Source organism: Epinephelus fuscoguttatus, linkage group LG6 (assembly GCF_011397635.1).
Source record: "Epinephelus fuscoguttatus linkage group LG6, E.fuscoguttatus.final_Chr_v1".
Taxonomy (NCBI): domain Eukaryota; kingdom Metazoa; phylum Chordata; class Actinopteri; order Perciformes; family Serranidae; genus Epinephelus; species Epinephelus fuscoguttatus.
In genome coordinates, this window is record NC_064757.1 from 35,193,122 (window position 1) to 35,214,593 (window position 21,472).

At 39.0% G+C, this 21,472-nt stretch overlaps 2 protein-coding genes across 7 annotated transcripts in view; one reads left to right on the forward strand and one right to left on the reverse strand.

Annotated features, from left to right (window-relative positions):
- LOC125890480 (flavin reductase (NADPH)-like) lies at window positions 1–9,078 on the reverse strand. The gene is made up of 5 exons (XM_049579155.1): window positions 8,944–9,078; window positions 4,325–4,468; window positions 2,027–2,228; window positions 1,396–1,560; window positions 1–483 (listed from the first exon to the last, which is right to left on the reverse strand). Exons 1-5 carry the CDS (start codon window positions 9,040–9,042, stop codon window positions 326–328), a joined length of 768 nt encoding a protein of 255 aa, XP_049435112.1. The 5' UTR covers window positions 9,043–9,078; the 3' UTR covers window positions 1–325.
- ppef2a (protein phosphatase with EF-hand domain 2a) overlaps window positions 8,944–21,472 on the forward strand; it is a 24,135-nt gene continuing 11,606 nt past the window's right edge. The window contains exons 1-13 of one of the 6 annotated variants that reach the window (XM_049579150.1): window positions 8,944–8,994; window positions 9,576–11,010; window positions 11,228–11,557; window positions 12,434–12,493; window positions 13,686–13,813; window positions 13,907–13,961; window positions 14,055–14,230; window positions 14,884–14,998; window positions 15,308–15,354; window positions 16,125–16,291; window positions 16,382–16,418; window positions 19,080–19,229; window positions 19,326–19,667. In XM_049579150.1, coding sequence (XP_049435107.1) covers window positions 12,442–12,493; window positions 13,686–13,813; window positions 13,907–13,961; window positions 14,055–14,230; window positions 14,884–14,998; window positions 15,308–15,354; window positions 16,125–16,291; window positions 16,382–16,418; window positions 19,080–19,229; window positions 19,326–19,667 — 1,269 coding nt within the window. In that variant the 5' untranslated portion in view covers window positions 8,944–8,994; window positions 9,576–11,010; window positions 11,228–11,557; window positions 12,434–12,441. Of the gene's footprint in view, window positions 8,995–9,031; window positions 9,100–9,195; window positions 11,011–11,227; window positions 11,558–12,433; window positions 12,494–13,685; window positions 13,814–13,906; window positions 13,962–14,054; window positions 14,231–14,883; window positions 14,999–15,307; window positions 15,355–16,124; window positions 16,292–16,381; window positions 16,419–19,079; window positions 19,230–19,325; window positions 19,668–21,472 lie in introns of those variants that run through there. The other 5 variants (XM_049579148.1, XM_049579152.1, XM_049579153.1 and 2 more) reach the window with 5 other exon arrangements.

Here is a 21,472-nt window from a genome sequence, read left to right on the forward strand (position 1 = left end):
ACCGCCTACTTTTATGATGAACTTTTACACTGAGTGAGCTGGTCAGTTGTTTTTTATCTTTAAGTGACTCTTTTCCTAATTCTTGAGGAGCATACAATGAATTTATCAGAGCTATTATTGTAGTGAGGATGAATAAAAACAGTGAAGTTGTGAGCTGTAAATCCAAAACAGAAAGCTTTCCTTTGCCTCTGTTGTATCAGGGGCAGAAGCAGAAAACTCAAAGGCGGATACTTTAAAACCTAGACAACTTTAGAAAAATATGGCTAGATATAACTTAAGATTGGTGAACCCCCCTTCATTAATGCCAACGCTGGCGTCTTCTCTCTTATTTGGTCGTCATGGAAACTCCCTTCTTGACCCAGGCGTTGCTGTTGAGCAGAGAGAGCATGAAGCGAGCCACGTCTCCTCTTGCCACAGAGCTGCCCACAGGGTGACCACTGCTGTCAGGCACAAAGTATCCCTCATGGGTCAGAAACTCCTGAGCTGTGGAGGACACGGAGAGGAAAAAACTGGGAGTCAGAGGTCATTACAACAACAACTTTTTCATTTGGTCTTTAAAGGAATAGTTTCGATTTTGGGAGTGAGGTTGTGTGAAGTACTTACTTTCATACTGACTGTATAAAAACATTTTTCTCACATGCCTCCACGTGAACTTGTGCAGTAAAATTCAAGTCTCATTTATCTAGTTGTATGTTCAGTACTCCAGCCCTTTCTGACAGGGAACTGAACTTGAACTGAAACTTATCTGTGCTCTCGTTAAAGCCAGACTCGCGTCACATAAACAGCAATTTTACCTCGCTGAACACAAGAGCTGCTGGTCTACTGCTGTGTTATTGTGTGACTTTGATGAATCCGAACTCACCCTTTAAAACACAAAGAAGGGCTCAGAAAGGGCTTTCCACATGAGACTTGTGTGGGAGTTTGTTGACGGATGTTTTGACATAGTTTTGCGGATGGCTATGACTCCAACTCATGAAGAATTTCCTCTGTTTTTGTGTCATGCGAGAGAAACATTTTCTTCACAAATTCATTGTTACACAGGGTGAGTTATTGATGATTTGGTGAGATATTCCTTTGAGTACAGTGCTTGTAAAGTAAAAGGCACAAAACAGTGTACCCTTTATGGAAACATGCTGACACCTCAAGGGAAGGATGAGCATTAACACAAAAAAGGTCCTTTCATTTGATTAAATGCTGCATAAAGTAATGACAGTGCATGAGCTTAAACTATGTCAAACTAGACCCAGAGGGCTTCTTCAGGGCTTTACACAATGAAGCTCTGCTGTTCTTGGTGTCGTCACCCTCGCTCTGACAGCCTTCTATTTTCGTTAGCTCTTAAGTCTGTTCATAGATTTGTTGCTACCCCTCTTACGCAACTGCTTGTCTGCTTTTTACCTGAGGCGGGCAGGTTCTTGAGACCAGGTGGGCGAACCACAGTCCAGTTAATGTCGCTGGTCTTCTGCAGAAACTGCTCCATCTCATGCATGTTGGTGAGGATGCTTCGGATCATCGGCAGCAGGAGGAAGCGGATGAGATACGATGACTGCGTTCCAGAGTTAGCTAACAACAAGAGACAAAAAAATACAGCGAAATTATTCTCTTCAACCTCTCACAATTCATCAAAAATGTGCAAGGAACAAAACTTGACCAGCTTTAATGTTATACATACATCCATTTGTGCTAATATTAAATAAAAATAAAAAGTGTATAAACTTAGTCCACTGATAAAGATTGTGAAGTATTGTTTAAACTCCAGGAAAATACATAAATTGGTAAATGAAATTAGCTGAAAAGGTAGCTGTAAATGTTTGATTGAAAGCCACAGACTCCTAGTTGACATCTGAAAGTCGTGATAAGTTATTTCGAGAAGATGTTGGTTCACCAAGAGTAATTTATATCGACACAAAACAACTCTAAGAGCACCCAAAATTGCAATGTAAGAGCATAAGAACAATCAGGTGGACTTCTTCCATCAACAAATCATAAGAGACCCCACAGACGACATCATCACGTGTGCTGCACTCACAGTCAGTGTACCAGGAGGTCATGGTGATGATCCTGTTGACCCGCACCTCTCGCATGGCGTTCACCATAGCGTTCATGGACTGAGAGTAGCCCGTTACCGGCGAGAAAAAGGAGATTGAGAAGCCAAGGCAGGACATGATGACATCCTGTCCTTTAAAGTGAGGCTTCAGACTGTCTGCTGAGAAAATATCAGCTTCCACCACCTGAAAGCAGCAGACAGGGAAACACAAATATATATATGTATATTTATTTATTAACACAGATCACAAACAGTGCATAATCATCAGTTTGTGATCACACACAAGTATTTTTTATTCATTTAAGGGCTCAAGATTGAGGCATTTTATTGATGTATTTTAGCACATGATGCATTTCAAATTGCAGGATTTATAATTGATTTATTTTCATAAAGAATGAATAGTTAGTCTGTGGCATTCAGCCCCAGGCCAACCGTTTCTGCTGGAGACTACACTAAGAAAATCTTTACAAATTGGTCATAAATGCAGAGTCTCGTTAAAAAATAAGTTTTATCCAATTTAACCTTAACTGACCTGAGACATTAAGAAAATAACTAGATAAGGGAATTCCCATATTTTCCCATTTATCATGTGATCCTGCTGATGGATTTATTTAAAGCTCTGTCTTTTAGCATTTCCACCTTGCCCATTTTTATCCCAGGTTTGCTTTTTATATTCTCAAGATAAGTGTCAGCTCAACACAGTCTCACATAAAGACCCCAGCTGGCCACCAACGTAATTAAAAGTTGATACCTGGTTGTTTTTAAGTTTGTGAGTGTTGCTAAGTCACTAAAATCCAACTTCTTCCAAATGTCTCATGCCAATGTCATCTTGACGTGAAATAACAATATTTAGTCGTAAGGTATGAAGTACAAATCCCAACACCTGCACAATGAGTTAATGGTAAAATGAAATGAAATTCTAACGTCATTTGACATTTAAAGTATCTTAACCCTGATTTTAATTCCAACCAAAATTTAACATCTGTCTAACGTAACAGTCCAAAGCCTTTCTGATGTCATTTTGACATCCAGTGCCAACTGGAATGTGAAATGGATACGACCTCTTGATGCATTATGTGGCGGTGGGCATGAAATGTGCCAGTGCAAAGTCTTTTAACGGTCACAACTTGGTTTGGAGAACAAAAAAAAATACTTGGTTAGGCCGAAGAAGATGTTGTGGTTTTGGCTAAAATATTACATACGAGATGTAAGTGATGAAAACATACGTACTTATAAAATCTGTTAAGTCCTGTATCTACGATGACTTTTGGTTTCACATGGGACAGTCTATGTTTGTTTGTTTTTTTTGCCTTTATTAGAACAGTCATGAAAGCATGAAACGGGGAGAGAGGGCCGGGATGACGTGCAGTGGACGACTGCAGGCTGGAATTGAACCTGCAGCAAGGACATTGCCTCAGTATGTGGGACGCTTGCTCTACCCACTAAGCCACCAGGCACTTCTCACTCTTTACACTTAATTCCTATGTCCACCATGATGAAAGATCCTCACTGACTTTGCACTGGCATTGTTTCATGTTGCCAGCAGGTAATTTTAACACATTTTGTTGCCCACCACCACGTAATGCATTGTTAAGATTTTGTGTCCATTTCACATATTTCTTTGAGATCGGGCTGGTCAGAAGATTTCTAGTCCTTGCTGCTGTTTCGGTAGAAGCTACCTTCCCCCAGCTCCCAATAACGGCCTTTTTACTTGCTTTCAATACAAATATCTGTCGCTTTCCATCACACTTTCTTGAGGTAAAGTACAATATAACACTTAAATCCTAATATTTGTTTTAGCACTTTACATACAGTTTCCCAAAACACAATTCAAATGATGCTCTCTCTGCATTTCACTTTGGGTGTGAGCACTACATTTTGTAACAAAAGTTACTCAAACAGAGGAAAAAAGGTGCATTTGTTGGGGCGACTTTCAGCTGCAAACTAATACATATTTTGTGGAGTATTTACAGGATGGTGTATGTGTACAGCACACTGCCACTGTTCATCGCACTGATCGAAAATGTTACCCCGTGCAGCAGTGTGACTCATTAAAGTGTTATTAATAGAGCGCAATAATGGAGCTCTTTGGCACAGAGGAATAAAATTTATCAGCTGATACTTGATACTCTTTTGCTCAGAAACATAAAGAGTACTCAAGGTTTTACCTCATACAACCCTCATTTGGACACAATAAAACATACATTATGAGACTGATCTTTGAACCCACCACGCAGAGAGCAGCAAAGACAGCACAACACAAACACAGTGTTACATTACCTTGAGATTATCATGATGCACGGTGAGTTTTCCTGGGTTCCTGACGATGGCAGTGACTGTGTGGCCCTGCTGCAGCGCCTGGTTGACCAGATACTGTCCAGTCTGCCCAGTGGCTCCCAGCACGGCGATCTTCATACTCAGACTCTGACAAACACACACACACACACACACAGAGAGCTCACTCAGGGCTGAAGCTTATCACTGGACGACGTGGTGAATGCTCTGACCTCTCTACTGACTGACGTCAACTAACTGTGGGGAGTTCCCTCCCTGTTCGCAAGTGTAAAAAATGATGACCATGGTGAATCTAAAAAGCTCGCCCTGAGGAATTTAGGTTTGTCATATGATGGGTTTTATGTTAAAAATGTAGATTAGTGCTACACAGAATCCTTGTCTATACATTGGACACTAATACAGGAAAAATCTAAAGAAGTTAAATCATGGACAATGAAGAAAACCTGTGGGAGTTTTGCAACACTTTAAATTTGGGTGCCAACTAATGACTGTTTGAAAAAAGCCAGAGTATAGTGAAATATGCCCGCACAAGTTAAAGATGGCATCTTGAAATAACTTACTCAAATCCAATTCAAGAGTTAGGTTGGTCTTTTTCAGCCTGGACACTATTTCCCATGTTTTTGTGACAGAATGATAAATGGGAACAAATTCTGAAACTGGTCCAGTACTGAGAAAAAACGCTGCAGCTGGCAGCTGCGATACAGGCTGCAATGTAACTACTTGGGGCATGTTCACACTGCCAGTTTATGTCTACTACAACTGCTTTTGCCACTGACAGGCTGAGATTGTTATTAGATATGTCTGACAACATTACAGAAAGGATCCCTACAGACAACGGCCTTTATGTTAAAGAGTAAGATTCTCTTTGTTTAACCAGAAACAGCCCTAAAACCGGCATTGCCAATTCCACCAGAAAACGCACAAAAGCTGTCTTGGTTTGTCTTTCCACTGTTCCAACAATCACTAACTGGTCTGACTGAAATAAAACCTAAATTCACCCAGTTAGATGTGAAAATATGCTGGCTATCTATCCATGGCCATTTTTGTCCGCTAATCCGAAGCTGGGCGCATTTGCAGCAGGTTGAGCAAACTTTCCAGATGTCCCCCTCCCAACTCTGTATATGCTAAAATTACTATTTATTTAAATGGAGTTTGGTGTGTTTAGTGATACTGGACCAGTCATAAAAATGTGTTATTCTTATTAGTTACTAGGACAAAAAAGCATTGGAAAATGGATGCAAATTGAACATTTGAGAGCTTGGATACATAAAATATTTGGCAATTTTTGCTCAATAAATCATTTAAAACAGTTATTAGATCACCAAATTGGTGCAGATTATTTTTTGTGTCACTTACTACAGGTGCAGGAATGCAACCTGCTATTATTTGCAAGATGACTGATACATCTTTAAATACCAGTACAAACATTACAAAAGAATTATCTTTTTATGACGCAAACAGTTTAGTAACAGGCAGATGAAGACCTCTATCTGATGACGCAAGAGGAACAAACACTGGGAGTCTTTGTTGAATCCAACTGCGTCGAATGGATTATTACTGCAGGAGTGGAGGATGACGAGCTTGCTGGTCAGATGCTCTAAAGATATTTATCAGATAAAGTTGAACTTTATCTGATAAATTGATTGCGTTCAACATGGAGCCACGTCCTGCACTGTAACAGCAGCTGTGCAAAGACTTACAAGAATTTGCTGTAATTATTGTTTTTTGGCAGAGTTTTACTTTCCATTTTATGTCATTCTTTTAAAAGCCTATCCCAGCTGACGTTGAACGGGAGGCAGGGTACACTGTGGACAGATCACCAGACTATCACAGGGCTGACACAGAGAGACAGACAACCATTCATGCTCACATTCACACCTACGGACAATTTAGAGTCACCAGTTAACCTGCATGTCTTTGGACTGTGGGAGGAAGCCAGAGTACCCAGAGAAAACCACCACCACCGTGCCGCCCCCTCATTTATATGTTCTTTTTATATTTTATCTTCATGCCTTTTTATGTTTTATGTAAAGTACGTTGCGTTTCCTTGTTGTTAAAGGTTCAATACAAATAAACTTAATATGTGACTGAATCCTGGTGAAAGCAGGTGGCATGTTACATATTTTAAAAAGTCTCATTTATAGATGACAGAATTAAAAATACATGATCAGATAAAGCTACAGTCAATCATGTAAATGGTGCATTAAGACCATCTTTACCATATTTAGAGTAGTTGTGTACAAATTCAAAACATGCAATTGCATTCTATAATAATTAAATTCCTTTAAAAATCTCCATGATTCAACTTTGAAACAATATAGTATGTTTAATAGCTCTGCTGTAATACTCTTGTAAATATTAACTTGAGTTTCAACGTTAACTAAGCAAATGTAAACCTTTGAACTACTAGTTAATGCTGATATGCAAGTGCAAGAAACTACTTAGGACAAACAGCAGTACTATTACTTCTTCAAAGAAATTATGTTAATCAACTTTCCCACTTGTTGCTCCTCTTTTGTCAGTCACAGGAATTCAGTTCTAATATGTGGTTGTAAACCTAAACTTAGACAGTATAGTCTCATGGATATAGTCTTACATGTGCTACACCAAACCTTGCATGCCCTTTGATCTCAAAGGGTCAAAGGTCACTTGATACTCCACTACAACTCCTGGCATTTACAACACGCCAGTTCCCAGAGAAAAAAAAAAGTATGTGATACTTGAACAAGGTAAAGAATGATTCCCATTTTATATAACTGCTGTTTCACTGACTCCCTAAGGCACATCCTGTCCTGTAAAATTTGTCAGATCAATGTAGAAATGATTTGCTTGGATGATGATATAAGGCTGGAAGTGACTCTGATGTGTAATTAACTAAGTAGCATGAAGTAAAAGGAAAGGAAACAGTGATGCTGTTATGAAAATTAAATAACCTAAAGCAAGTTTGACTTCAGCAGCTACCAGTGCCACCCCACTTTTACCTCATACCTACCAATACAGCAGTAGACTATGAAAGCACACATACAGAATTAAGTGAGAGTCCTAAAAACCTCTGACATTTTAAAAAGGATAAAACACCAGCATGGAAAATGAATTAGTACTGAAAGTATGTGAACTTTCTATGACGATAAGGCTGACTTCACTTTGGTTCTGCACGGACAACAATACCATACTGTTAGGACATTCTTAGGTCTTTAAATACAGGGACTGGATCAAAGTTTAAAGTTTTTACATGCAGTTAAATCCTTGTTTAGCTCACTTGTTTAATGCTTGTGGACACTGGCCAACTTTTGATAATGATCAGTAGAGAATCAGGAAGTGCTGTTTCCCCGTCCAACTTACGTATTCATATTGCTTTATAAACACAGAAGCCATATACAAATTAAGAATGACAAAGGCTCACATTTGTCACTGTAGGGTCAATGATTATGCCAACTTTTAAAACAGACAAGCTACATATTGTAAAGTTTATGTGCCCAGTGCCCTCAGCTCAATATCCTTCTAATATGACTCATCAAAGAGATAAATTGTCAGGCTCCGTCATATCTTAGAGAGCTCATAGTGCCGTATTATCCCACCAGAACACTGCGCTCTGAGAACGCAGAGTTACTCGTGGTCCCTAAAGTCTCCAAAAGTAGATCAGGAGCCAGAGCCTTCAGCTATCAGGCTCCTCTCCTGTGGAATCATCTTCCTGTTGCGGTCCGGGAGGCAGACACCGTCTCCACATTTAAGACTAGACTTAAGACTTTCCTCTTTCTACCGTTTTTTTCCCCCCCGTTAAAGTTTTTTTTGGGGGGGAGTTTTTCCTTATCCGCTGTGAGGGTCCTAAGGACAGAGGGATGTCGTATGCTGTAAAGCCCTGTGAGGCAAACTGTGATTTGTGATATTGGGCTTTATAAATAAAACTGATTGATTGGATTGATTGGTATATATTACCACCAATGTTTTTCTCAATGTCAAATGTTCAGTGTATATTTCTCTGGGTCAGTGTGTGGAAATCACCCACCAACAGCTGATGTTATAATACTTGAATACCTCTCATTTATAGGCTAGACTGTTTGTTGATTTTAGACATTGATCTGCATTTGAAACATCCATATAACCTCGTTATTTTGCATTTTTAATCATGAGGTTAGCCCTCAGCAATTTCTTATAATGTAAGTTTATATCAAGAGACACAGGACCCTGGGATCATACATGATGCCATATTAAGTTAAATTCACATTTCACTGTAACTGTTTAAACAAAACCTGAGCATTGTGACTAACCTTAATAAAATTAGGATTTAAAGCAGCACTGTTGCAAGTAGATGGCATTTATTTTAAGTGCCTAATGAACTGGCAACTGCGTGGTGACCTAACATACTGAACTTGATATGACTCCCAGTTCAACCAGGCTGCACCAATGTTTTCGCCAATTTCAAACTCGCACCTTTGATAAAACGTGTTTATTTATCCAGCAAGCGGAGAAACATACGTTTTTCTCACATTTCCCCAAAGCATGACAGTTCGGCGTTAATTATTATTCACATAAAAGAGAGGACAGCACGTTTATAGCTGTCAGGAAGTTCTGGCTAGCTAATAAACAAACATTAGATAACTCACCTCCGCCATACTTGTCCAGAGAGTGAGGCGTTCAAGAGTGGTAGCGTTCAAGTATGTTTGTAAAGCAATAGTTTTTGAAAGGTTGTTCAGTTTATACATTTATAATAGATTAAAATTGCGTTTTGATGACACGAAGGATGATTGATTACATTTCAAGTACGTTTCTAAGCGACTGAAAACTTCATCCAAAAATATATATTTTAACGTGAAATTAGCACCCAGCTAACCCGTTAGTTAGCATACATGTAGCTATGCTATCTGATAAGCCGTTCCTCAGAGAATTAGCTAACTGCTAATCAGTGACAATGAATTTGTTCATCATTTAAAAACAACCCAAATTAGATGGTTACAGCGTCTTTAATTTAATATAACGTAAAAAAAACGTATATTTTAAGGCGAAATTAGCACCCAGCTAAACCGTTGGTTAACATGCATATACCTGTACCTATGCTAACTGATTAGCCGTTCCCCAGAAAATTAGCTAACTGCTAATCAGTGACAATTCATTTGTTCATCAATTAAAAATAACCCAAATTAGATGGTTACAGCTTCTCAAATTTAATGTAATGTTTTCTTGCTTCTCATTGTTTCATATCAAGTTGAAATCTATTTTGTTTTTGTCTCTTTGTCAGAAAAAATGATAATATGAAGACCAAACTCTGGACTCTGGTAACCTTTGATGTGCATTTATTAGCATATTTTTAGACAAATATTTAATAGATTTATCAACTTTTTAAAAAGCAATCCACAATTACTGATGACTTCCATATTTACCTACTGATACCTGTGTGTTTCAGAGATTTACTGTATGGAGTAACTTTGAGTAATCAATTATCACTTTTTATTGGGTTTTCATTGGGAGAAACATTTGAGGGGTAAAAAGACACAAAAAGATAAATAACTGACCACCAAAATGACAAAAACACAAGCATACATAAGTTGAAGGAACTGTGTAAGATTTAGGGTGAAATAGTGGCATCTACCGTGAGGATTTTGGATGGCAACCAGCTAAAACTTCTCCACATTAGAGTTACTTCAGTGTTCATTGTTAAGGAGGTTTTTACCAGGAGCCAAATTATCCGCAGAGGTCTCTTTGACTCCAAAACAAGAGGACCAAGTGATGAAAGAAACAGTAAAAGCACTAAATAAAGCAGTTTAATGTTAAAAGGCAGTGTTTCTCTGACGCTGTTTGGCATGATGCACACAGGCTGCTTGCCCAGCATCTGCTATGACTGCTGATTACCTAATGTGTGCTCATCTTACCTCTGAACCAGACATTCAGAAGGTTTTTACCGGGAGCTGTATTATCTGCAGAGGCCTCCTCCTCTCCAAAACAAACACAACAGGCGATTTAAACCATTAAAAATGCTGAATACATCAGTCATGTTACAAATCTGTTTCCCCGACACTATTTGGGATGTCAGAGAAGGACTGCCATCCCAGCACCTTCTAATCTGTGCTCACCTTTTTTTCTGTGTAAGATGCAGATGTTCAGCAGGTTTTTACCAGGAGCCACATTGTCTTCCTCTCCAAGACAAACAGACACAATTATTTAAACTGGTAGAAACACTTAATAAAGCATTTTTACATTCAAAAAAAAAAAATCACTGTTTTTCCAACAATGTCATTGCGGAGGGGCTTCAAACTACAGTGGCCGACGTGAAAACGGCCTATGTAGAGCCAGTGTTTGCTTTGCCTGTTCTGGGCCACTGTAGAAAGGTGGTGGCTCAACATGGCAGGCTTCCTAGACAAGGACCCACTTTCTGTGTCAGCAGCTCTTTATAAGGTAACAAAAACACAACAATTCTTATTCTCAGTTGATTATGCACTAAAGAAAACGTACTTACTATTTAAATTAAATTTCTGCCATTATATCCCCCTAAATTCTACACACTGGGCCTTTAAAGTCATAAAAATGATTATACTAATGAAAGGTATGGGGCAGTATATCTTGTTTTTGGGGAGGTGTTGTGCTTTTCTTTCAGCCTGCCATGAACAGACCTGACACTGGACCATTTCACTGCTGAAAATGAAACATGGAGGTTCCCTCATTTGACTCCTCATTAGGTAAGATTGCAGAAGAAACACAAATCACAGTCATCAAATCCTGCTGGCGAATATGCCTGAGTCTCAATCCAATATAAACACATCTGACCACACACGCACACACAATCCTGGGCTCCAAGTAAAGCACCTGTAATCAAAAACAAGACCAAAAACAGATGCAGGCCTCCCTCTCATCACCCATGCTTCCCTCTGCTCTTTGCCATCCTCCTATATAAAGACCAGTCTAGTCGCATCAAGTCATTAGCTCAAGTAATCCACTTGTGGCTTGGTGCCTTGATTATGCGATCACACCGAGAGACTAAACCAGCTTCAGCACAGACTGAGGGAGCGTCACACACGAGGCCTCTGTGGTGAGTTACTGCTGAAGGTGCTGTTGTCATTCATCTACCTACAATATGATGAGCGGTCTGATAGATATCCTGCAGTTCTTGACCTGAACCTGGTGGACTGGTGGAGGATGAAACAGAGCAAATGGCTGTTTAAATACTCATCAAAACTGAGAGCCAAACAACTTGGGAGCTGGTGACTGGATAGAGGAGGTGACCACGTAAGTAAACCACTGATTTTAAGATGTCGTAGTAGAGTTTTTAGATATAGTAAAACTACAAATGGAGCAGAGAAATTGCGAAAATTAGATGTCATAGGTCTTGGTTTTTCTCTGAACCATCCTCTGAACCTGGTTCAAGTCCTTCTCACAGTTTATTTTAGTCCACTTAAAATGCCAGGTTTTGATTTTGAACTGATGGCTTTGGCTTGCTGCTAAATATCTTTACATGTGACGAAAGCCACCCATCTGTTGCTTTAAGTAGTCCGAAGCCAGCTCTGCAAAGCAAGAAAGTTACATGCGTTTGTTCAGATTGAATAGCTCAGTCTTTTATTTGGTTTTGCAAATTGTAAACAGAAATTAAGGCATCATTTGTTTACTTAAAACAACAGATAGTCATCTAGAAATTATTAAATTTGGCCATTTCATCAAAAAAACTTCACGCCATTAAGATTTTTCCTGCCTCCTCACTTTGATAAATTGCTTAATGTAAGCCTTCGTAGAATTCAGATAAAACAGTCCTGTACCATAGGATTGAGGCCAATCGAAGAGGTCAGAAGTGAACCAGCAGATAATGAGATTAGAAGGTCAAACGTCCTACTGCTTCAGCTTCCCCACTGCTGATGAGCTACGCGCAACTTTCCGTTGTGTGAATGAACCGGTCTCCTGGAGAGAGGAGATATTTTTAAAATGGGTGTGGAGAGTCTGAAAATGTTGGTATAGTCATGTATGTGTCTCCAAAAAGTCGTGTATTCCCCTTTAGAGAGCAGTGTTGGATTCATCTAGTGGTTGCACATGAACAGTACAGTTAAATACATGCTTATAGATCAACTCCAGCAGCTTGTAGCTGATGTCATGATTGTTTGGTGCTCTGAACAGGAACAGTCATGGGATGTGGCGTCACGAAGTCCGACCATTTCCACAAAACATCTGGAAAAGGTAACCATTATATTTGAAACATAGACTGGTAAACCTGTTTAGCAAATTTAACCGTCTCAGGTTTAATTGTCACCACAACGTCCCTCTTGTTGTCTACCTTGTTCTTGCAACCCAATCGCCAGAATAAATGTTGGTATTGCACATTTCTGCCAAAAAAAAAAAAGTATTTCAGAAAAGTATTTCTGAAAGTATAGCTTTCTTTATGTTTCAATCTCATGCTCTGGTTAATTTCTAGTCAGGTGTAGGTACAGAAACCAGTTTATTAGGGTCAGGAAACATCATGTTTTGGCTTAAAATACCCAAATATTACAGCCTCTCATTAAAAAATACCTGCTTTTGTTGGTCTTGAACTTGTCTGATATCTTGGCAGCCATCTCGCCAAGATGTCATGCCACCCACTATCCCCTCCTGATGAGAAACTTAGCTCATATACATGTAATCTGTCATACGTATGAAATGTACAAATGTAACATATCAGTGGTTTGCAGAAGCGTACAATGCAAACATTTTATTCTGGTGACTGGACTGTTTTTGTGTGCTTTTCACTTCAACTGTTATCTCCCTATTATATGTGTTATCTATTAATGTTTCTGTATTTCTTTTTGTCTCTGTGCTCTGCTGCATTAAGCCGTCACAAGTAAGCCACAGCTGTCTTACCTTGTTTGTTGTGTTGTTGTTGTTGTTGTTGATGTTGAACATAAGCTTAAACCACACATATCTGGGTTAGAGCAGCTGGAGGAAAAACTGAATGTCCGACTTAAGCAGAAAAAAGTTCTTTTGGATATTGTACTTAAGTAGAACTAAAGTAAACAATTTTCAAATACTTAAAGTACTTGCAGTGAAATTGTATTTTGTCAAAATAAAAATATCCAAGGTAAACTAATAAACCAACACTCAGGCTCACTGGTCACAAGAGAGTGAATATTATTTGTGTCCTCTCTGCCCCAAATAATCTCATTTCATCTCACATCAAAAACAAGACCTTTAACAAATGCAATTTTTTGTCAAAATGTTCTTTTAATCACTAAACAACACAATTAAAAAAATGATAGCATAAGCCTATATGATCATGTCATTGCAGTGTGATTCTACTTAAGAAACTGATACATCGCTGGCGTAAGAAATGTCAAGATGATATAATCTGATCCACCTGTATCTCAGCAGTGCTTGACATTCTCTGTTTGTGTTTCAGCTATAAAATCTGCCATCCTGATTCAGCGATGGTACCGTCAGTATGTCGCCCGCACAGAGATGAGACGGAGATACACCTGGCACATCTTCCAGTCCATCGAGTACTCCGGCGAACAGGCTCAGATAAAAGTGAGAAACCACCAGAGACGATCCTGTACACATTCTGCTTGTTTGTTAAATTGAAAAATAACGGCTCAACTTTTACGTCTCCTCCCTGTGCAGCTTTACAACTTTCTCGGCTACCTCATGGACAATTTCACACCTACAAGCAATGAACGTAAGAGTTTACATGTCAAATGACAAACTGTTTTTGCTCAGGAATTTCCTTCTGTAATCTCTGAGTTTAAACTTGTCCTAACCTTCCTTGCAGGGAATTTGATCTCACACATCTTCAGAGAGAACGAGATCTGTCGTGATGCAGAGTGGGAGAGGTACTTCTGCTACAAGAACATCGAAGTGCCAGAGATTTACTCAGGACCTCACCTCACCTTCCCTCTGACGGTGGAGCAGGCGGTTGGGCTGGTGGAGGCCTTCAGGAACAAGAAAGTAGGTGCAAACCTCTGCTTTAAAAACCTCCTTCAAAGCTGATGTTCAGGCTCACTGGTTTTATCTTACTGCACAAGATCAAGCTTAGTAGGAAAATGAGGCGGAAACTAGTCATGATTAGAATTTTAAATCCCAATAGTATGCTTAAATTTGACAAAAATAAATTACATTTTACTGTGAACTGAGTTTAAAAAGCAGGAAAGCAAGATATAATGATGGAGGTGGACTGTTGATAGTCTCAGGTCCACAACAAATATCATTTGCCCTAATTTGTACTTTATATTTTAACTACAAGAGAAGATACTCATACTTATGTGTATGAAACTGACCACTACAATCACGTTCATGAGCTTAAGATGGAGTGTGATTGTCTCCTCAACAAGGTTTTTTTGGTGCTGAGTAGAATTTCCACAAACAAAACAAGTGCATCTTTAAATTAAGCTGATGCTGCTAATCGACAAACTTATCATAATTGAATTTCTGGCATTTTTCTACTCATTTAATTAGTCTTTGAGTCTACTGAAGAGCAGTATTTGAATAAAATGTATTATCAATGCATAAATCACAATATGGCAGCAGTTATCAAACATTGAAATATAAATATCCGTTCATGTGCCTGAGATCTTCTTGCTAACGAGTCTTTCTCCCAGTAGCAGCTGCATTCACGTTACGTCCTCCAGTTGCTGCTTGAGACGTGGAAACAGCTCCGGATGTTGCCAAATATCAACCGTGTCTCCACCTGCCGCAGCAAAGAAATCACTATTTGTGGTGAGATTTGATCATTTTATCAAAACGCCTAAAATGCTCAGGTTACAGCGTCTTAGTCATAAATACTCGCTGATTGTATTAATCTCCTGTTTGAGTGAATTGATTCGCTTATATGTCAGTTGTGAAACATTCATCGCTGATGTTTTAAGCATTTATGAAATATCTGATGTTTTATTGTTAAAACTTAAAGTCATTTTAAAACAATTGTGTCTCAGTTGTAAAACTTAAAAAACCTTATGAGAGAAATGTTGACAGTTCCTTTCTATTTGATTGTTATTTGATAATTTAAAGATGTCCTCTTCATTACAGGTGATTTGCATGGACAACTGGAAGACCTGCTGCTGATTTTCTACAAGGTCAGGACTTCATCCTCTAAGATCTTATTTAAGATTTAAAATTTAAGAAACGCTGAAATAACTAAATTGAAAATGTTCTGGTTTCTTTTTGGCTCATGGGCTACAGTTACAGTTCTCAATTTGAAAGACACGTACATGGATAGACAATTTTATTAAATTTTATTTTAATCAAAATACTCTCCTCCTGTACTTTGGCACCCTAAAGTAAATCAGCAGTGCTGCAATATTGTCTGAAACACTATGATAACGTCTTTCAGTGTCTCGTTTTGTTTGGCCAAAATTCCAAAAACACAAAAATAGTTCATTTTTGATTATGTGAAATGGAGAAAAATGGCAAATTCTTACATTTAAATAATTTGAACAATCAACTTATTATCAAATTTTCTGCTAATTATTACCTATTGATGAACTAATTGATATATCTGCTACTTGTTTTTTTTAGTTTATGTGTAAAGAATAGTTTGAAACTTTTGAAGTGGGGTTGTGTGAGGTACTTATCAGTATATTACCTACTGCAGATGTCTGTCAGCCGGTTTGGAGAGGCAGGCAGGAGTACCAACACGGAAGCTAAATCATGTACAGCTGTTGACTCCACTTCAAAATATCTGAATAGTCCCTTTAAAACAAAGATGTTTAGTTGCAACCTGCTCTGTTTTTTACACTGAATCAATTAGTGAGTGAGAGAGGATCTGTGCTGTCTGTCCTCTCATTTGTTTACAGTCAGATTACAAACGGACCCTTTAACACAGCTTTTTTTGTTTCCATTAAAGAACGGCATGCCGTCCTTGGAGAAGCCCTACGTGTTTAACGGAGACTTTGTAGACCGAGGCAAAGACTCCATCGAGATCCTCATTATCCTGTTTTCATTTCTGCTCGTCTATCCGAGTGACGTCTACCTCAACAGAGGAAACCACGAAGACCACATAGTCAACCTGAGGTAAGGAACCTGGGGTAAAACTAAGTCTAACTGGAGGACAGTGAATCTTCACTTTCTGACTGTTACATTGTGTTTCTCTGGCTGATGCAGGTACGGCTTCACGAAGGAGGTGTTGACGAAATACAAGGTAGATTCATATCACCATACAAACATCAACACGCTCCTTTGTCTTTCTGTTTACCACTCACTATTAACTCCTGATCTCTGCTGATCAAACCAGCCAGCAGAGCCAACATGTGTCCTAATCTCTTCTATCTTTGGAGCAGCAAAATTAAATTGGTTCCAGTCACCTTCGCCTACACATTCCCAGTAAAGCTTGATATAGGCTAGATTCCTTCCCAACACAACACTGGTCACTCCTCCTCGCGGCTAAGAGGATTTGAGGTTATTTAATCAGACGACTGCAGGACATCTGACCCTGTTGGCTTCCTCGCCCTCCCTGGCCCAAACATGTACCACATAATTCAGGTTTTCTGCCCTTTATTAGGATAAAAGAAAGTTTCAATTCCTGCTGCACTATCAGCAATAATCTGATTGAAAATTTGATTTATAAACATCAAACTTTTAATATGAAACAACATCTTTAAACTGGAGCTACAAGTCTCAATAACCAATCAAATAAAAACAACTATGCCATCAAAAACTGACAATGAAAACATCCCTAAAAGTACCTTAAAGGGACAGTTCACCCCAAAATCACAAATACATATTTTCCTTCTTACTTGTAGTGCTATTTATCAGTCTCGATGGTTTGGTGTGAGTTGCAGAGTGTTGGAGATATCGGCCTTCTTCTAAACTACACCTGCCAACTGAATCACCGCATGGCAGGAAGTGTGCATCTACAGCTAGCTCACTGAGCACCATTGAGCTTACATTACAGCTCAGCCGAGGAGGACGACATTAATGTTTACATCTTGCACAAACTTCTTGTCCATGAGTATATTCATGCTTCCTTCTGCCCAGCAATTCGGTTGGTGGGTGTAGTTTGGTAGAAAGAAAATATACAAACTTCAGGATACAGTGCCCTCCAAAAGTATTGGAACAGTGAGTCCAATTCGTTTACTTTTGTTGTAGACTGAAAACATTTGGGTTTGACATCAAAAGATGAATATGAGACAAGAGATCAACATTTCAGCTTTTATTTCCAGGTATTTACATCTGGATCTGATACACAACTTAGAAGATAGCATTATTTGTAATGGAACACAAAATTTTTAGGTGAGCGAAAGTATTGGAACATATAAACTTAAAATAGATTAAAATGAATGAGACTTAATATTTAGCTGCAAATCCTTTGCTTTCAACAACTGCATCAAGCCTGTGACCCACTGACATCACCAAACTTTTGCATTCTTCTTTTGTGATGCTTTTCCAGGCTTTCACCGCAGCCTCTTTCAGTTGTTGTTTGTTTTGGGGGGTTACTCCCTTCAGTCTCCTCTTCAGCAGGTAAAATGCATGCTCTATTGGGTTTAAGTCTGGAGACTGACTTGGCCAGTCTAAAACCTTCCTCTTCTTGCCCCTGATGAACTCTTTTGGCACTGTTTTGGCAGTGTGTTTTGGGTCGTTATCTTGCTGCATGATGAAGGATCTCCCAATCAGTTTGGTTGCATCTTTCTTTAAATTAGCAGACAAAATGTTTCTGTAGACTTCTGAGTTAATTTTGCTGCTGCCATCATGTGTTACATCATCAATGAAGATGAAAGAGTCCGTCCCAGAAGAAGCCATGCAAGCCCAAGCCATGACATTACCTCCACCGTGTTTCACAGATGAGCTTGTATGTTTGGGACCATGAGCAGATCCTTTCTTTCTCCAAACTTTCGCCTTTCCGTCACTTTGGAAAAAGTTAATCTTTGTCTCATCAGTCCATAAAACTTTTTCCCAGACTTTTTGAGGCTCATCTCTGTACCTTTTGGCAAATTCCAGCCTGGCCTTCCTATTCTTCTTACTAATGAGTGGTTTGCATCTTCTGGTGTAGCCTCTGTACTTTTGTTCATGAAGTCTTCTGCGAACAGTAGATTGTGATACCTTCACTCCTGCCCTCTGGAGGTTGTTGCTGATGTCACTAACAGTTGTTTTAGGGTCTTTCTTTACAGCTCTCACAATGTTTCTGTCATCAGCTGCTGATGTTTTCCTTGGTCTACCTGTTCGTCTGGTGCTTAGTACACCAGTGGTTTCTTTCTTCTTCAGGACATTCCAAATGGTTGTACTGGCTATGGCCAATGTTTGTGCAATGGCTCTGTTTGATTGTCCATCTTCTCTCAGATTCACAATTGCTTCTTTTTCACCCATAGACAGCTCTCTGGTTTTCATGTTGGTTCCACCTCTAAATGCAGTCTGCACAGGCAAAATCTATTGTACCCAATCTGAAACTGAGCTCAGACATTCAGTGCTATTTATTGTTTGAATAATCAATGTAATTGGGAGACACCTGGGCAACAAAACACACCTGTCAGTGACATGTTCCAATACTTTTGCTCTCATGAAAAATGGGTGGGTTCAAACAAAAGGTGCTATCTTCTAAGTTGTGTATCAGATCCAGATGTAAATACCTGGAAATAAAAGCTGAAATGTTGATCTCCTGTCCCATATTCATCTTTTGATGTCAAACCCAAATATTTTCAGTCTACAACAAAAATAAAGGAATTGGACTCACTGTTCCAATACTTTTGGAGGGCACTGTAGCCTATAAGACACACAACGGCTTATGCCTTCTTAAAATTTGACTGCAAACTTAGAGAAGATGAAAAAGAAGAGAGAATGAAGAAATTTATTTTCTGTTTATCCTCAGATGCACGGCAAACGTATCCTGAAGCTGCTGCAGAAGATTTTCAGCTGGTTGCCGTTAGCGACAGTAATCGATCAGAAGGTGCTTGTACTCCACGGAGGGATTTCAGACAGTACAGACCTCAGCCTCCTCGCCAGATTGGACAGACACAATGTGAGCTGTGATGAATGCTTTCATTTTTAGATTATCAGACACAGATATTGTTTTCAAAGTCTCTGACATCTCTGCTCTCGTCTTTTTTTCCCCCAGTACGTTTCAGCGCTGAGGCCTCCAAAGAAGAGATACCACAGCTCAGCGGGGTTGTCCATCGACTCGGACATGGACGAGGAGGTCTGGTCCAACCACCGGATCTTCCAGCGTCGGACTTCCCTCACGTTTCCCAAACCCCTGGGGACCCGCGACAGCTTCCAGAACCGCTCGCTGCAGGACTTCTCTGACCGGATCAAAGTGAACACGGTGGATGAGGTGGAGATCAACAAGAGGAGACAGTCCATTTTCAACGCAGCGATCAACAAACCAGAAAATGAGTTGTCTTCGTCTTTGTCCAATGAGTCTATCAACAGTGATCATTCCAAAGACGAGTGGAAACAGGTGATGAAGGAGCAGAGCAGTGTTTGCTCAGATACTTTGAGATTGATTAATGTTCTATTTAATCTGTTTGCTGAAAAGCTGACTGATCCTGTCATTGTCTTTAAGTTTGGCTTTTCTCACCTTTAGTGCTGCCAAACTTATTTTAGTCATTCTTGCTATTGATCTTTACTCCAATACTGTAATGATAAACCTTATTCAGTTCAATAAAAGTCAGTAAAATGAGATAAATGAAGCATAAAATGAAATGTGGCAGAGCTCCATGAGCGATAAACAAATATATACAGTATATACTAAGGAGAAATAATATGACAGTAAAGAGAGGCACAACAGTGCACGTTTGTAGATCTGGTAGAAATGTGTACTCATGATGTTTTATTTAACCAACTCAGTAACGTTTTTGAATTCATTTTAGTTACATTATCTTGTCATGATCAGTGTGTAAAGGTGCAGACAAGACACTCAAAAAAAGAGAAAACACACACAGAGAAACTTTAAAACAGCCACTTATCTTTTAAAATGTTCATAGTCCTCAGGTTAAATATCAAAATACTCTTATTTTTGAGATAGGCCTAACTCAGTGGAATGCAGTAATATTTTGTATTTAGAGTACGAAATATTACAAGTGACTTCTGAACTCAGACTGTATGGCACTTTGGTTGAACTAAGTCAACAAACAGAAAACGATCTAATTCCAAAATGCTACATATTCGCTTTACGAAACGTTTCCCTCCTAAATTCCAGTAATTTATCAGTGCAATGTCAAATCAGTTCATTCCAGTTTTATTTATAAAGCCCCAAATCACAATTTAACTCAGGGGGCTTTACAGCATGTCATCAGTATTTTAAAAAGACTTAACTAAGATTACTTAGACAAAAGCTTTCATCCACATCCTCCACTGAGAAAGACTATGACTTTTTCCAAGGTCAAGAATATGTTTTATACTCAACTAGATCAGACAAGATTACACTAACTTGTCAGTTTCCTCTTAAATGTTACACTTTCTTGCTCTTGTTTGACTTACACTGTAGAAATACATCCGAGTGCAATGTTAATAGGGCTGTAACACCCAATTATTTTTATCAGAAATTAAGCTGAAGATTAGTTTTCCTAACAGCTTATTAATCATTTGTTCGAGGTCCATCACAATTTCCTGCAGCCCCAGGTGGCATCCTCATTGCTTGTTTTGCCCAAACATCTGTCCAACATAAGACAAACGCAAACTAAAAATCTTTACATTAAAGAATCAATTTAGGGGGCATTGTTTGCTTTAAAAATGTCTTTAATGATTAATCAATGATCAAAATAGTTGCAGATTAATTCTCTGTCAGTCATTTAAAGGAATACTTCACCCATAAAATGGCAATTTGTGTATCAGTTACTTACCTTACGTTGATTTTTTAAAGACAACTTTGTATTTCTCGCATGCCTCTGGTGAACAAAGAATCCAAAAATGGAGAAAATTGTGTACTAATTGCAGTAAAAGGGGTCTGCGTTTAACAACAGGAAAACTTTACCAATACATTTCTTTTAATAACTCTCACACAACTCGTGCAGTATAATACAAGTCTCATTTATCCAGCTGTATGCTCAGTACTTCCAAAACATATGCACTTTCGCCAAGCAGCAACCTGCAGGGCTGGAACATGAAGCCTACATGAAAGCGCCAAAAACCGCAGTTCTTTGAATGGTTACTTGAGGCTGGCTCCAGAGGCCAGTCACCATAGACCCTCATGCTAAAATGCCCAGCTTTACAGCAGAAATAAACATGCTTACAGCCTCGTCTCTACAGCTAATTTTCCTGTTA

What these genes read in the sequence shown, in the direction of transcription:
- LOC125890480 (XM_049579155.1), bottom strand. Translation starts at nt 9,042, where the DNA reads ATGTATAAACTGAACAACCTTTCAAAAACTATTGCTTTACAAACATAC. An exon ending in TCTGGACAAGTATGGCGGAG is followed by an intron (nt 4,469 to 8,943) that starts GTGAGTTATCTA and finishes TGTGTTTGTCAG; the next exon opens with AGTCTGAGTATGAAGATCGC. An exon ending in GACCTCCTGGTACACTGACT is followed by an intron (nt 1,561 to 2,026) that starts GTGAGTGCAGCA and finishes TCTTGTTGTTAG; the next exon opens with CTAACTCTGGAACGCAGTCA.